Source organism: Oryzias melastigma, linkage group LG23, assembly GCF_002922805.2.
Source record: "Oryzias melastigma strain HK-1 linkage group LG23, ASM292280v2, whole genome shotgun sequence".
Lineage (NCBI taxonomy): Eukaryota > Metazoa > Chordata > Actinopteri > Beloniformes > Adrianichthyidae > Oryzias > Oryzias melastigma.
In genome coordinates, this window is record NC_050534.1 from 2,221,228 (window position 1) to 2,238,557 (window position 17,330).

At 39.5% G+C, this 17,330-nt stretch overlaps 1 protein-coding gene across 1 annotated transcript; it reads right to left on the bottom strand.

Annotated features, from left to right (window-relative positions):
* Positions 1–3,330: 3,330 nt before the first annotated feature.
* Positions 3,331–15,556, bottom strand: pyroxd1 (pyridine nucleotide-disulphide oxidoreductase domain 1). The gene is made up of 13 exons (XM_024294651.2): positions 15,248–15,556; positions 15,095–15,175; positions 14,893–15,012; positions 13,108–13,236; positions 11,901–11,974; positions 11,640–11,830; positions 8,753–8,847; positions 8,540–8,642; positions 8,358–8,473; positions 6,478–6,600; positions 6,187–6,324; positions 5,996–6,085; positions 3,331–3,990 (listed from the first exon to the last, which is right to left on the bottom strand). Exons 1-13 carry the CDS (start codon positions 15,323–15,325, stop codon positions 3,832–3,834), a joined length of 1,497 nt encoding a protein of 498 aa, XP_024150419.1. The 5' UTR covers positions 15,326–15,556; the 3' UTR covers positions 3,331–3,831.
* Between the last annotated feature and the right edge of the window lie 1,774 nt (positions 15,557–17,330).

Below are 17,330 nucleotides of genomic sequence, written 5' to 3' on the forward strand. Positions count from 1 at the left end.
CTTTTAGTTGATCTTATGTCTCTATTTAATCTATTAGTTTTAATATATGTTATATATTTTTTTTTATATTATGCAATTTATTTTATTTTTCTTGTGAATTTATTAATATTTTCAATAATATTTTATGTCTTTCATTTAAGCATTTTACTATGATATAAAACCCCAGTGTTTCCTTTGGGGATCTATCATATCAGGGCTTGTCTGCTTGGTCTGGGGTCATTGCCGTGGTTCTCGCCCTTGCTGGGGCTGCTGGAGTCCTGCACTGCAGCCTCACAGCTGTGGAGTGGACTCCGTTGCTGTCCCGGTCTGGGTGGGCGGGGTGGCGATGTTCTTTTGACTGAGCTGGCTCATGGTGGGATATAATCCTCAATACTGTTTCCTCACAGCAGAGTCAAGCCTTAAGTTTATTTTACAATTCTCATTTATAATTCATTTTTATTAATATTAATTGTGTATGGGATCATGGGTTGAAGTATGAAAAGCGCCTTTTTTTATAGATAAAATTTGATTTTTTTAGAGCAGAAACGAAGCTAAGAGAGCTAAGATGTCTTCCAGTCCGGCTTCAGACAGAACTACAGCACTGAAACGGCTCTGACCAAAGTGACCAATGATATATGTTTGAATACTGACAGTGGAAATATGTCAGTGCTAGTTTTACTGGATCTCATTGCTGCGTTTGATGTAGTCGATCACGCAATATTTCTCATACGACTGGAAAACTGGTTGGGTCTCACTGGGCCAGTACTAAACTGGTTCAAAACTTACTTAGAAAACAGGAAATATTTTGTGTCAATTGGTAACTTCACTTCTGAGCCAATAGAAATTACATGTGGAGGCTCCATCGTAGGACCACTTCTATTTAACATCTACATGCTCCCACTGGCCCAAGTTTTAAAGAACAACAACATTAGTTACCATAGCTATGCAGATGACACACAGATATATTTTAAACTGACGCCAGGAGACCGATGCCCTGTACAGCAGGTGTCTCAAACTTGCGGCCCGCGGGATGATGATTTGCAGCCCCTGACTTCATATGAAAGATTACTGTTAGTGCTGCCCGCAAGATTGAATGACACTTGTTGTGTGCAGAGCTGAACGAACCAATCACGGTGAGATATATGGCTTTGGAGGGCGGGACATCGACGGGCTGTCCAGTGCCTCGCTCTCTCATTCATTTATTCCTCCAGTGATCTGGGCGGAGGAGCCATGAAGCCGCTGGAAGTACTTACACACTGAACGTAATTCCCGTGCCCTGCCCCCTCTTTCGCCGCATAACAAATTCTCAGCTTGCTGCTTGTCAAAAAGCGTGTTTCTGACGCCGCGCCGGGTGTGGGAGGAGCTAGCAGCTCCGTCCGTGGATGTCTCACTTAGAATAATTGGGCGACACATATGGCGTTTTATTCATGTCAAAACTCTGAGCAGAAATAAGACATCTCCGGGCACGCATCAAACATTCCGCGCGGACAATTCAGACCCTCGCGAGCGCTTTTTCCTCCTCCACAAGCAGAAAAAGTCCTTGCACAAGAGACTGAATACTTCCGCGTGTGTGAGTGATGCGCGCCCGAGCAGAATCTCAGTGGGAGCCAGCTCTCAGCTCAGAAATGAAGGAGTTGCTGTTAATACAGATATTTGACACTGAATAAACATAGATTCTCTAGTCCAGTGTTTCTCAATTATTTTCTGTAACGCCCCCCCATGAAGAATTTATTCTTTTGTGCCCCCCCCTACAACTTTCTGCCGCAAATATCATTAGTATCAGTTAATTTGCTCAAGTTAAACATATATCTGATCAAAATATTGTACTTTTATTATCATAAAATATTAATAAGAATAATTAAAAAAAACTTCTAAATAATCTGTTTTATTAATTGTTCTATTTTTTTAGAATCCTTCCAAAACTTTCAGACAAAGTAAAACCAAGTCTTTCCTTGTTTCCCTCCACAGTAGTGATGAATTCTGTCTTTTCTCATAGATTCAGTTCTTTTCATTGGTTCACTGTAAACAGCGGCTCTTTCTGCTACCAAATGCATTTTTAGGTTGTTTTTGCTATATTTCATTTATTATCAACACTATGTAGGATTGTGCACAATATCCATAACTAATGTAAACATGTTTTTATTCACATTCCCCCCAGGGGGGCGCTCCCCTCCATTGGAGAAACACTGCTCTAGTCAGTCAATATGTGGTTTCTTCAGTCGACTGTGTCTGCTGTATGGTCATTGTTATTATTTTATTTATTTATTAATGATTTCTTTAATTCATTTTTAAAATGTACTTATTTAATTCATTATTTTGTGTTAGAAATAAAGATATTTGAGAACATTGGAATATTGAATCAGCGCTTTTCTTGTAGAAATCCTGATCCGGCCCGGCCTCACCCTGACTCTGCCTCCAGCGGCCCCCAGATAAATTCAGTTTGAGACCCCTGCTCTAATATAACAAGCTCATTTATCCTGGGAAGAGATTAAAATCTGTGCAGACATGCAGAGATGTGCGTCTTTGCTAAAGGTATTAAATGTGAACAACATGAATTTCTATCAGCTTTTGTGCTGATCGCACTAAAAATGTGTAAATAACATCAGTCAAAATAGAAACCATTAGAATAATATCTGCTCAAAGAAAGGAGCACTGCGTCTAATGTAACAAACAACAGGAATTTATTGAAACCAGGACACAACTGGAAGATATACGGTATTCTGCATCTAAAATGAAAGTTTTTTTTGCTGATAGTCATTAGCTAGGTGGAGAAACTGAGTGTTGAGTTAGTCTGGGGGCGGAGCTTTCAGCACAGACTCTTCCTGGATTGAGCTGTTGACATCGATCTTACATCAGCACGTTTCCAACCGCTCTTTTTTTACTGGGTATGGGAGGGGCTGCTGCAGACAGTGCAGGTTTTTGAGGATTACTCTTAAATGCATGAACGGATCCAAATACTGCTTTGGGGTTCTTTATAGAGAGGAATGAACAGTAAAATGCACTTAAAAGATCAAAACGTAGAATTTTCATGGTAGGACTCCTTTAAAGTAAATAGTGTCTGAATGTTCCTCAGAGCTAAATTGTGTGTGTGTGTGTGTGTGGGGGGGGGGTGTTCTATAAATAACCCACGATAAACTAGGTGAAATCCTGACGTAGGATTACATTTTTATGTGAATATTTCCACACTTTTTTCTTTTTTTTAAACTAGCTAAAACCTTCATAGAAAAATAAGCACAGTGCTATTGAGTGAAAACAAAGATCAAAGTGCAACTCTGGGAAGTTGAATGTAAAGAGACACGGCTCTGATGAAACCGATTGACAGCTGATGAGAACGTAGAACATGGCGCTCTGTGAAATGACCACTTCGTTTTGCCAGTTAGTATTTGGTGCTCAACAGATGGTAACAGCTTTTTTAAACTTTTGATGTCTCTTTAGGGGCTCTGTAGGTTTTCCACTAGCATGAGGTTTTTATATTGCACTGGATTGTTTTGATTACATTTGACAAAGTTTGAATATAATTTGAGTCAAACCTTAGCAGAAAAACATTCAAAGTAAGCAGCAGCAAAAGAAAATCATCAAGGGTTCCCTTCAACTATGAGCCACTGTGGAGGAATCTGGATGTTTTCAATCCACTTTGATGGTGGAAATGAGTAAAACATGATTATCATTCAAGAAAGTACTCATTTTAAATAATTCCTTCTAAAAATAATTGAGTATTACAAAGATATGAACCAGAACAACCCATCATCCATCAATGTTCAGCTCCTCAGAACCCATCAGTCCTGAACCGACTTCTTGGAGATGGAGATCCATTTGGAGTCCTTCTTCAGGATCCTGTGATCTAGGCAGTGCTCAGTCAAAATAATCCTCTATATCGATGTTGGGGTTGAGCAGCTCTTCTCCATAGGGAGTCAGGTCCATCTGGTTGAGGATCAGGTTTTCAAAAGTCTCTTCTAGGTCTGTTTCCCCGATCAGAACTGCTCCCACCATCCTCCCTCCACTCAGGACCACCTGGAATAAAGGAGAGAACTGCATAAACGTAATTGCAGACAGGAGGGTTTGTGCTGATCTAGATCGTATTCAATCAACAATTCTACAGTCTTTCTTCAACCATTCTGGCCCATTTCTCTTTGAGGAGAACCCAGAGGGCAAAGCCAAAAGACAACACAGTTCTGCATTTATGTCAGCGACCAGGGTAACGTTACGTTCCTAAAATGATACGTTTCTGAACTACAAGTTGTTTTTTAATATAAAGAAAATAACATTTTTTTGATGAATAATATATTTTTTACTTTAGACAAAAGCAAAAAGTTCTTAAAATAACCCTGTAAAAAAATCACTTTAAAGCTAAAAATTCAATTTCTTCTGCGTATACATGAAGTCTACCTTGGTTAAACCATCATTCTTTTGATTGTTTACTCCTGCTGTTAAGATAATCCAAAACACTGTTGTGCAACAGAAGATAATAAGTGCTTTAAATCTCTTTTTTTTCTTAAGAAAAAACAGATCTCTTAAGGTCCCCAAGACCCCAAAACTCAGAGAGACCGTTGCCCAGAGACTCTGGAACGCCCCCTTCTCTCTTCGGGTGGCCGATTCAATTGAATCTTTACAGGTCATTGAAGATGCTCCCAAACTAAATAGTCTTTTACTGTGTTTTATTTATTTGATGTTATTCTTGTTTTACTCTGTAAAGCACTTTGTGACACTGTCTGCGAAAAGTGCTAAACAAATAAAGGTACTTGCTTATTTTATCCTCACAGTTTACACTTCTGGCTTAACACCGGATAAATGTAAACATTTTAGACATTATCAATGAAGGAATTGTATTCCTGAACTGCCTTTGCCCATCAGTAGCCGGGTTAGGGTCCCGAAAAATTCCTCTCTGGTCTGTTTTTGTTCAAAAGCTGAATATTGTCATATAAAACTTACCTCATAAAACATTGTGATTATTAGTGATTAATCAGATTAATCACACTTTTATGTCATCAAAACACACCTTAGGTTGTGGGCTGAACAGGATAAATATTTATTAAACACTCTAAAACTACATTCTTAAAACTTTAAAACCATAACTTTTTAACATGATTATGAACTAGATATATAGTATTACCTGTAATAATGTTAGTGTGAATGCTGGAAGATGAATTTAGCTGCTGAAGATGCTAGTGCTGACAGCTGAAAACGCTGAAGCTGAAAACGCTGAAGCTGTTAGCCAGCTAAAATATTAGCTAAATGCCAAATTAGCCTAAAACTTTAAAAAAAGAAAAAAAAACTTAGGTTAGCCAAAACAGCTAGCATGCAGCAGAAACATTAAACTTAAAAATAGCCTAAAAAACAGAAAAAAGCCTAAATGAATCAAAACAGCTAGCATGTTAATATTAGCCCAACTCCAAAACAATCTGAAAAACGTTTAAAAAAATTGCCTAAATTAGCTAAAACAGCTAGTGTGTAGTTGAAATATTGGCTAAACTTCAAAATAGCCTAAAAAGTCTTAGTAAATGTCAAAGTAGTCCAACAAGCTAGCAGAATACTAATTTTTTAAACTGTAACTTTTTAACATAGTTATGAATAATAAAAAGGCAGAAATATTATTCTAGAATAAATCAACTTAAACCTTAAATAACTTTCAATATTTTACTCTCCATAAAAATATATTTTGTCAAAACTATACAAGTTATAAATAAGCTCAAGATAACATCGGGTCATTAATAACAATATAATAAAATGATCTGGAGGGCCGGATAGAATTACCTGGAGGGCCGGATCCGGCCCCCGGGCCTTGACTTTGACACATTTGGTTTACATTAAAATAAATAAATCAATCAATAAAGATTAATTGCAATTACCTTTTTTCAGGTATGCACTTAACATATATTTTTTAAACAATTCCTGGCCCTGGTCCAAACATTTAGCATATATACTGTATATATATATATATATATATATATATATATATATATAATCTATAGTGAATAACTTAGTACTTTTAACAGGAATAAATCTTTACTGGTGTCACCTTGACATACTCCTGGCCTTTGGTGCATCTCAGGAGTAGCTGGTGATCAGAGCCCAGTCCCTGAGCATTGAACTTCCCCAACAGAACGACCTGCGACAGGAGCACAGACTGTTTGCAAGCCGGCTAACGAGTCTTTACAGCAAAAGACGATTGATGATCAACCACTTTGGTTTAGACACGCCTTGTCTCACCTTGTAGTTAAAAAACGTGGTAAGGTGCGAGAAGAGCTCAAAGCAGAAATCCATCTCAACAGGTTCTGAGAGGAAGCGAGCCGCCATGCAGCGGCCGGCGTAGCAGCCCATCTGACGGGCCTGCGTCCACAAACGCATCTGTACACACAAACGGGGTTATCTCCTCCTCTCATCCAACATGAAATAATTAAAAAAAGAAAACGTAAAAATGGTTTAAATACAGAATTATTGATAGAAACGGAAAATTCTGAATGTCAACATTAAAAAACTCTTAAAATAAACGTGTTTCACCTGATGCCACAGAGGGCTGGGTTCCCAGCATGCAGTGCACACGTCTCCTGCAGCATAAATGTCTGGCTCTGACGTCATCATATGGTCGTCCACCTGCAGACCACCATCTTCAGCCAGCGCAAACTAAATAACACCATCAACAAAAAAACTCAATAGAAGAAATATACAAACATTGAAATATTGTAATTTTCACACTATAAGGCGTTTTTCTCAAAAAGTAATTCAGTGATTTATAAATGTTTTTACTGATGTTGAAGCAATTTTGAGAGGTACCTGGTGCTCTAGGTTTAGCTGTTTTGACACTTAAGTTCATGTATTTCCAGCGGATTCTGAAGCAGCGTAAACGAGCTTCATGTTGATAAGCAGCTCTGCACAATTGTTAAGGGTTTGTGTCGTCTATTTTTATCAACAGATGCTGAAATGGAATAAAGCTGCTTTGTGCTGCAGCGTTCTCCATGAGACGGGTTCCCTTCAGACCTGCAAACCCTAACTGGGCCGGCAGCCCAGCTGTCAGGCAGCCAGTACCACTCTCCATAAAGGAGGACCCAGCATACGCTACATAAAGCTAACATAACTGTCACTCATAGATCCAAGCCACACCTCCGACCCTCAGCCTGACTCCACTAGCCACGCCCCCGTTTTGACATTTTTCAAATCTAGGCTTAGAATGGAGTCAGCTTGCAACTGCCCTGTTTGGTTACCCTTTAAAAGTCATTTGTGAGCTATAAACCTTTTTCGGGTTTATGATAAATTACTTCTCATGTTTACAGCCATTACTGTTTATAGGAGATTTGCAAAGGGTTACTAAAAGGCTCTTAAGGTTAAATTTAAGACAGAGGTGGAGCAAACAATGTGTGTGTGACAGGGCGTGTAACCAACTCTCTGTGACGGGGGCGGAACCAACTCTGTGTGTATGGAGCTAACGGTGTGTAACGGAGGTGAAGGCAACAGCGTGTAATGGGGGCGGAGCAGATAGCAGTATGTTGGGGCGGTGCCAAGGTCGTAGCCATGTCTTTGTGATGGCCTGGGTCTTAATCTGACCAAAATAATACAAATTAATGGTCATTTTACTGGATCTGCTGAGCCATGTCTCATTGTTTACTAACATGTCCAATAATGGCGACACTATTTACATATCTTGGACAGTGGGAACAGACCAGTGCAGCGTCCGTAGCCTACATAACTATTTTTTTAATAAGGTTGGGAGTTACAGGTAGTGTGAATACCTGTAGCTAACGCTTCTAACATGGCTAATGTGTAGCAGCATCAATCTGTTTTTTTCCTTATTTAAGTGCTGAAAACAAGGTTAGAAGTTACAGGTATCGTGAATACGCTAATGTGGCTAACATGCTTCGGTGTCAGGCGATTTTTTTTATGTGACACAGACTTGTGTAGTCACAGTGATGTTTGTTTTAGATGTATCAGTCTGTTTTTACATATTGCAAAAAAGATTGGGAAGTGAAGGTATTGTAAATATGCAAACGCAGCTATCACAGCTAAAGCTTCAAATTTGGTCTGCATCAGACACTAGCTATCTAGCATGCTACAGCGGGGATCGCTAGCATGTTACGCTGGACATTGGGTGGCTGGCTAGCTTAGCGAGCTAACCCACCGAGTGCCCACATAAGTCAATGTGGGCACTCGGTGGGTCACCATGGAAACTGTGGACAAACACATTTGGGGCCCACTTTTTCTGGCCACTTTTAAACCCCATGGGCCCACTTGGTTTTGCTGACAAGAAACTGTCAAAAGCACAAAAAAAAAAAAGAAATTAAATACAAAATAAATGAAGGTAAATACAACCATTGATAAATGATTAAAAATGTGACCACCATTTAAAAGGTTCTTAAAACTGTTTAAAAACTTGAAATACTTCTTACAGAGTTGCCAGGTAGAAAAGGGTCGGTATTTGGAACGACACCGGTGGCGCTGACGATGATGTCACAGCCAAACGTCTTGCCGTTAGTCAGCTGGATGTAAACCGGCCAGGATCCCGCTGAGGACACAGGAAACCCTGAGGAACGCTGAGAGCTGCAGAAAAAGCAGCGGCTTGAGTTCTCACCACTCTCAGGTTTCAGCGTTTGCTCTGCAGAATGGAGAAGCTCCTCTGGGGTGTAGATCTTCACCACCTCACACTGGTATTCCACTGACACTCTGCGGGACACCTGTGAGCAAATGTTTGGGGCAGGAAAAGAGTAACATGATCCCCATTCACCGAGTTCTCCGACTGACGTCAATTAGGAGTTTGAGGTCCAAAAGTCCGACTGTCACAGACCTGCTCTGCTCCGCGGAGAACTATTCCTCGATGCCAGTCTGGACCCAGAGCACTCCCGGGGTTTGCTGAACCCCCATGCTTGTGTACATTTCTATCTATAAATAAATAAATAAAAATATAGGTGATCCTGGGAGTTTCCAATGAAACGTATTATGATTAGTGATGCACGATAATGACTTTTTACAACCTCCGTATTTTCCAGGTTTTTCTTGCAGCCGATGCCATGATCAACCAATATTTTTTTAATACTTGAGAAAAAAATATTTGCAAGTACAAAGTAAGAGTATTATGTATCCTAACACATTTTCAGGACTTGCTTTATCTGCAAATAAATAGAACAACAGGTAGTACAAACACTGTTATCTTTTCCAGTCTGCCGTACATCGTAAATAGAGAAAGTGTGTTTCAGTGGTCAGAACAAATGTGAAGACTTCAACTGAACTTTTTTTCAGTACAAATAATGCCTGATATAATAACGTGAAAAGGAAAGAGTTAAATCTCAAAGTGCAAAAGTTTCTGCTCCGTTTTAAACTGAAGTTTTTAACTGAAGTGCAAAATAAATGATTACTTATAGAAATGAACCTTTTCAAAATCAGACATTCATGTCTTTTACAGACCAGAATGATAACAAGAAATAAACCACAACATTAGGAGCGGCCGTGGTGCAGTGGTAGGGCGGTCGACTCCTCAAGTGAGCGGGTTCGACTCCCGCCTTGCCCGCCCATGTGTCAAAGTGTCCTTGAGGTGGTGGGAGGTTGGCACCAGTGTTCGGCAGCGGACACACTAGTGTGTGAATATGTGTGTGAATGGGTGAATGGGTCTGTGACTGTGAAGCGCTTTGGGCCCTCAAAGGAGGGTAGAAAGCGCTATACAAGTATACAACATTTACCATTTTTTTTGTTTTAAACTGTGGTTGGTTCAGTGGGAGATTTCTCTCACAGGTTACCCTGTTTCTTTTACATCCAACACATACGTAGCAGAAGAAAACAAACGCTCACAATTAGGGCTGTCAGATTTGTCGCGTTAAAAACGCATTAATCTGACGTGTGCTTGACGCCGACAATTTTTTTGACGCATTAATCGCGGACTTTCTCATACGTGCCTTTCCATACCGCGCGCGCAGGCGTCCCGCCCTCTAACTCACCGGCTGCTCTCACTAGATCACGGGCGAGTCTCCAACCACCGAGCTGTGAGCTAAAACCGGCCGGCGCTAGGACCTGGAGAGCTCCTGCACCCTAACCCAGCTCCGGTTCGCGTCCAGTACCACGTCTGGTGGTACCGGCTCGCGTCCGGCGCTGCGTCCCGAGAGCTGCGGACCCCCGACGTTCCAAACAGCAAGCGCACCGGGGGACGTTTTAAATGTTCTGGAGGTTTAAGCGTGATCCAGCCCCAGCATAGCGGTCTGTCTGCCGGCATATTCATGGCGTGAGCTCCGCTGGACACGTCGCTGCATCGAGCTGCAGCCAGAGAACGCGGCGGCAGTAACAGACTGTCAAACTATCCACAGAGTATCCCGCTTTTCTCAGTCTTTAATGTTTTAAAAAACAAAAGTTCATTGGAAATGATAAATCTCTATTTCATTTATTACTGTAGTTCAGCAGAGGAGGAAAAGATTTGGTCCTGACAAAAAATGAACATGAAAGTGTTATGGAAATGTTATTTTTGATGTTTTTTATTTTATTTTACTGAACGTTGATTGAAGTTTTGAATTTAAAATGCCCTTCACTTGCACTTGGGCTTTTGTTAGGCATTTTATGTTACAGCCTTTTATTGTTAAGAAAGTTTATCTCAATACAATGTTACAAAATAAAGTATTTCTGATGAAAACTATTAATTTTGTCATTCTTGTTTTCATAATTAATGTAGAACTACTAAATTCTACGAAGCACACATTTTTTTCCCTGAAAAAAGGCCACATGTAAATTTGCGATTAATTGCGCGTTAACTCTGGACAATGCGATTAATCGCGATTAAAGATTTTAATCGGCTGACAGCTCTACTCACAATCAATGACTGTGCAGGGCGCTGACGCTAGCAGTGACTGCTAGCATCAGCAATGACAGCTGCTAACTCCGGGTTGCCGCGTTACGACTGATGCGAGCGCCGCAGTCTTTAAGTAACTTCAAAAGTGCAAAATCAAATCCCACTGGAGACGATCACATTCAACCTCTGAGGCGCAGCAACCTGTTTAATTGGGTTCAAATTTTTGCCGGACGCCGCAGCTGAACCTCAGCGAATAAGAGGGGGATTACTGTACGGATCGTTTCGGCGTCTGGTCTATCTTGTGTGGAAGTCGCGAGGGATCCACCTTAATCCTAGCAGGAAGTTATATCAAGATAAATTAGAAAATCCGGTTTATATTAAAATATAACCACACAATCAAACACAGCGATTGAGAAATGTGATCATGTTTTTGTATCTAAACAGACTATAAAGATGAAAATAAACACACAATCACAACACACACACAAGAACAATCACAATTCTCTCTGTGCGTCTCAACAACAGATACATTAAAGAAGTGAAGGCTTACTAACTACTTGCTTCTTCCCAGCAGAAACATGGGGTCATATTTTAGGTTATTAAAACAAAAATAGCTCTAGCAGAAACGCCTGTCGACCGTCGCAGAAAAATGCATTTCTGGTGTGAATTGCAGGAGAGCGGACGCCACACACAAGAGCTCTTTAGTGCATGCACTGAGATGTGACATCACTACAGACGACAGAAGCTAACAGAGTGGTGAATGAGGAAGCGACGAAGGTTTAATTTTTTGATTATCGGTCCATTTTATTGGCACTTTTTTTTCTTATCGGCAAGACCTCATAATAATAGATATTATTGTGCAGCCCTAATAATGGTGCAAAACTCTGGAACAAAAGATGGAAACCTGCTGTGAAGGTCTGCACCCCTCCAGGTTCCTCTGTGGTGTAGCAAGGCCTCTTGCAGGGAGCAGCTTCCTGCGGTTTGTCGGCCTCTAGTGACGGGATGAGGAACTGCGCTGCTCCTGCATCGAAGAAAGTGTTCCCGATGGCTTTGTCCTTCACAGCCCAAATCACCTCACAGCCCTCCACTTTATACCTGCACAAAACATTTTCCACCTGCTCCCATGACATTAATAAAAACATTCTTTTGGTTTTGAAGAACTTACACTAGCTCCAAGGCAATTCCTCCGTTTCCAACGACAACAATTCTCTTGGCTTTGGATAAACACTTTTGAAACTCCTGACATAAAAAAGACATTAAAATAACATCAACTTTAAAAAAACTGACTTGCTTAGGAGTTTATTAATTTGCAAGAATTTATTTTTTAGTGACTGGGAACTAGTGCTGGGCGATATGGAAAAAAAAGTATATCGTGATATAAAACATTTCATATGACGATACAATATATATCACGATATATGACAATACAGTATATTTTCATCTATTCTCTAAAAAAGATGCCTGATGTTGTGGCAGCTTTAGTGAAAAGTTGTGATGTTTTTAATATAACACTGTTTTAAAAAGTGCCTAAAATGTTTAATTACACATTCACATTCTCGTATTCCAACTCTTTTTATTGTGACAGACGCTCTAGGAAAATACTTCATCATCACAATTCACAATGTTGCTGCGCTGTCACTTAACTTGACTAGAACTGTCAAACACAAAATGAACTTTTGGTCCTTGTTGCTCGTGATAACACAAATATTTGTGTGTTGATTTAAACATACTTTACAATAAAATGACGTTTTCCAGTAAAAAATTACAAACTTAAAAAACAGCATAATGAGATGAATCCTCAGATCTCCATGTTCTCCACAGACAGTGGAAAGGTTCCGAATGTCCAGAGTCTCTCTGCCTTTCTCTTATGTTTGCAGAAGTGTGCGACGCGCAAAATGACAGACCGCTCCGTACCTGCACCCCACCCCGCCGCGTGCATGCATGCGCTCAGGGTACCTTCACTTCACCGCGTGCACGTTTGCGAGCAGCCCCTTCACTCCGCCGCATGCATGTTTGCGCACAGCGAACCGCCACCCTTCCTGCGGGGTGACCGTTCACGCGCGTCTTGAAGAGAGAAAAATGTCAGAGAGAAAATAAAAGGGAGCACGGCTCTCCGTAAGGAGTCAGAAGAGAAACGGTCACAAAGCTGCGCCATCATCCATGACTGTTGTCACGGTAGGTTGGTAAAGTTGTGGTGAAAATAAAAAGTTTGGTTTATATTGTTTTATATATATCATCATCACACACCATGGATAAAAACTATATCGAGACATAAAAAACTCCATATCGCCCAGTCCTAGTCACAAGTAGTTTTAGAACAGCCTGTAACTCACTAAGCAGTACATTGAAGTACTAATAGAAGTGAGGTGTACCTGGGCACTGTCTGTGTCCCGTATCCCCAGCACATGAGGGCTGCCTCGTGTCAGAAGCTTCGGTCGTCCTCCGCTGCAGATACACAGCATCCCATAACCAAACACTCGACCATCTTCAGTCTCTACACACTGAAAGACAGAGAAGAACGGCCATTTTTGAGTCCTGCTGTAGCAGGAAGGCTGTAAATAAAGTTGAAGCTTATTATTATTTATGCTTTTTATTTAAGTTTTATTACTTTTGTTTGACTTTAACCTTCTGCCAAGTACAAAAATCTGTTTTACTCAAAGGAATTTGCACTGGCTATGGAGTGTCATGTATATTATGATGTTTTGTCTGTGCAATATTTGTCGATAAATGTCTTAAAACATTTACCCCTCTTGCTCACTTATGGAGTCCAGATATCCCCCCTTTATTTTGATGTGTGACCCCTCCCATGACAAAGGTGGACAGGATTTCATGTCTGCCACAGACAGCAGTGAAGATTAAAAATCCTTGAGAAAAAAAAAATATTGTGCTGTTATGGAGATACATTGGGGCCAATATTATTTTAAAACCAAATATAATATTTTTTTTGTTATTAGCCAAAAAAAATAAAATGTGCAAAACTGTGATATTCTAAAATAAACTATTATTTTACGCTTCAAATGTTACAATTTTTAGGTTTCAAAACTCAAAATTTCCACTTCAAAACTTTTTTTTCAGTCTCAAATATTTTCTTCACTTTCAACCCTTTTTTATTTTGTTTTCAATTTTGAAATTTTCAGATTCAAAAACAGAAAAAAACAGCTGAAAGTGAAAAAAAAGGTTTAAAACAACAAAAAGTTTTGAAATTGAAATTTTGAGTTTTGAAACCTAAAAAATGTAACATTTGAAGCTGAAAATAATTAGGTTTCATTTAAAATTAGTGCTGCCACAAACAGTTATTTTAATAGTCGACTAATCACAGATTATTTTTTCTGATTAGTCCACTAATCAGGTCATGTGCAAACTGGATGTAAAACACACATCTTACCGATCAATAGCTTTAAACTAACAGAAAACTAGATAAATAGCATTACCTGCAATAATGCTTTTATAAAATGTTGTAAGTTGAATTTGGCCGCTGAAACGCTAAAGCTGAAACGCTGAAGCTGATAGGCAGCTGGGATATTAGTTAAATGCCAAATTAGCCTGGAAAAACTGAAAAAAGCCTACGTTAGCCAAAACAGTCTGCATGCAGCTGATATATTAGCTAAACTCCAAAACAGCCTACAAAACTGAAAAAAAAAATCACAAGTTAACAAAAACAGCTACCATGTAGCTGAAATATTAGCTTAGCTCTAAAATAGCCAAAAAAAAAACCTTAAATGTTAAAATAGTCGAGCAGAATGCTATTAAAACTTTCAACTTTACTACACTCTGACTCCTTAGAATATAAAGTAACAAATAATCGACTTTTAAATTAGTCGTTGGCTATTTTAATAGTTGATTAGTTGACTAATCGTGGCAGCACTATTTATAGAACAAAGTTTTGGACATTTGAACTTTATTTTTATTTGGCCAAATGCCAATATTTCAATTTCAATTTGTCCTATTTGGGTTTCAAAGAATATTGGCCTCGATTTCGCTCCATACACTGTCTTGTGGGGTCTAGATGACCCCAGACTTAAATGAAACAGCACAAGGGTTACTGTAACAAAAGTCAGTTCATCTTTTGTCCACAAGGTGGCATCAACGCACAGAATATTTCTTTAAAAATCCAAACAAGTAAATCCACTCGTGACTTTACGGGTGAAGCTTCTCACGTGTGACTGTGCGTGAAGAGATTTGACAGCTGAGTGGATGACAGACAGAGTAGGAAACTTCTCCTCCAACACGCTGGGCGGCCGCTCCTCCACATCAAACTCCTCTACAGTTCTCGACACCTTTAAAGGAACCACGACACGAGGAATTAAACCCTCAACTCAGAGCAGAGACGGAGCTACAGCACCGACCGTCTATGCTCGCCTGTTTGTGGTTCGTCACGGCCTTAATGTGCGGGCTCGCTGTGACCAAAGCCACGTCTGCAGACGGAATCTGCGTGAAGAGCTGTCAGATGAGACGGAGAACATCGTTACTGTCTGCGCATGTTCTTAGTCTGAATACACCCGCAATGTTTACCTGCTCCACGCATGTCACGCCGGCAATCCCGCCTCCAACGACCACGAACTGGAATGTTTTCTCTCTTTCACCTGCCATGATCCACACGGACCTGCTACAGTTACCGGGACGTCTGGCGCCACAGGAAACGTCCCGCCCTTGAAAAACACGTTCTGGTCTTGTCTAAATATGTCAAATACATAATAAATGAGTATCAAAATATAGTCCTGTTGACGAACAGCAGGAGGAACACACACGCAGTGCTGCGCGGTGTATGCTGGGTACTTTCTTGCACTGACGTCACATGTACGCCGGCAAGAAAGTATCGCGAGGAAGAGGCGGTATCCTCGTTGTCACTCCTTTTTTGTTTTTTTAAATAATTTTACTAACAAAAACAACAACAGCAAAAAAGAACATTAAATGGTAAAAGAGAAAACAAACAAGATCAGGGCTCAGAGCTCATTGAATAAATCACAAAATTAAACAACGTAGAGCCTGATGGCTTAACAATTATCCAAAGCATATTTTTTAAATAGCATTCAGGTTTTAATAGCTTTAACATTTACAGAATTTTGAATAGAAGCGTTATATTTTTTTTTTACCTCAGCAATAAAACTGGTAAAAGGGTTTATCAGATGTGTATTTACATTTATGAACATGAAATTTAGCTAAGAGAAAAAATAATTTAAGTACATAAGTTTTATCATCTTCTTGGTATTCAAAAATATGTGTTTAAAACAAAAAGAAAGATCAGAAAGACTGTTTTTTATTATTAAATCAAGTATGCCGCTCCACAAGGAAGAAGTATAAGAACAAGTCCAGAATGAATGCATGACGGTCTCATCATACAGAAGCTGGTGTCCATGTCCTTTTGAAATCTTTGGGAAATAAATGATTTAACAGGGTAATATTTATAGAGTAATCTGAAATAAATTTCTCTGATTTCATTAGTCAATGTCTATAGGGAAACATCTCATTTTATTCCTGAAGTAAACCACTGATAATCCCATTCCAACAGAAGATGATATGGAGGGAGGACACGGTTGTTTGTTGGAAAAACCCTCGAATAGATTTACAACGTGACCGGACAAACAGATTTGACCAACATAAGATATAGTTGGTCCATGAGAGGTAATGAAGCAGCAGAGGGAGAGAGTCCTGAAAACAGAGACTTTAAACCCAGAGGAATTGCATTAATTACAATGAGGAGCTGCTCTAGTGAAACAGGTACATGAGCAACTTCTAAAAACTCTGGATAGGTGTAAAACTGTCCACTGGGTTTGATTAACCGATTAACAAGATGATGTTACTATTAAACCAGTTTTCAAAAAACAACCTTTTTTCTTGTGTGTGATGTAGCTGTTGTTCCAAATATAACCAGTATGAGGGGAGAAGTTGTGTTTGTAAATGAGGGACCAGGCGAGTAACATCTGCCTATAAGGTTGGAGAGCTTTCTAGGGATTTTGAAAATGTTATAATTACAGACCAGAAGAAATTCAAGATTGCCTAATCTGGAAAAAATAAATGAGGGGATTATATTCCATATAGAATACGGGTTAAATAAAAAATGTCTTAACCAGTTTATCTTAAACGTATTATTTTGTGTTGAGAAGTCAATAAAGTTTAAACCACCTCGCTCAACTGAATTGATTAGAACAGATTTTTTAATATAATGAACTTTATTTTTCCAGACAAAGTCCAGCAGCATCCTATCTATCTTTTTCAAAGTGACGTTATCCACATGCAAAGACTGAGCAGCGTAGGAGACCCTGGACAGACCTTCAGCTTTGTAAAGAAGGATTCTGCCTTTCAGGGATAAATCTCTTTGAACCCATACATTTAACTGTTTCTGTGTTTTTGCTGTAATGGAAGAAAAATTTGCAGAGCATCTAACTTTGGAGTCTTTAGTTTTAACAATCCCGAGATAAGTGACTTGACTCTTAACTTGAATGTTACAAATGGAAATCTTTGATGGACATTAATTCACATTGTTTATGTTAAGATGGAGGCCAGACGCTTTAGAGAAAGAGCTAATTAGATTTAAAGCAACAGAGACTTGAGAAGCACCTTTCAGAAATAGGGTGGTATCATCAGCCAGCTGACT

Bases quoted from the DNA above. Each gene is read 5' to 3' on its own strand.
- pyroxd1 (XM_024294651.2), bottom strand. From the start codon at position 15,325: ATGGCAGGTGAAAGAGAGAAAACATTCCAGTTCGTGGTCGTTGGAGGC. The intron at 6,601-8,357 runs GTAAGAAGTATT...GGTGTTATTTAG, and splicing joins CTTTTCTACCTGGCAACTCT to TTTGCGCTGGCTGAAGATGG. The intron at 6,325-6,477 runs GTGAAACACGTT...TTGTGTGTACAG, and splicing joins CCAGCCCTCTGTGGCATCAG to ATGCGTTTGTGGACGCAGGC.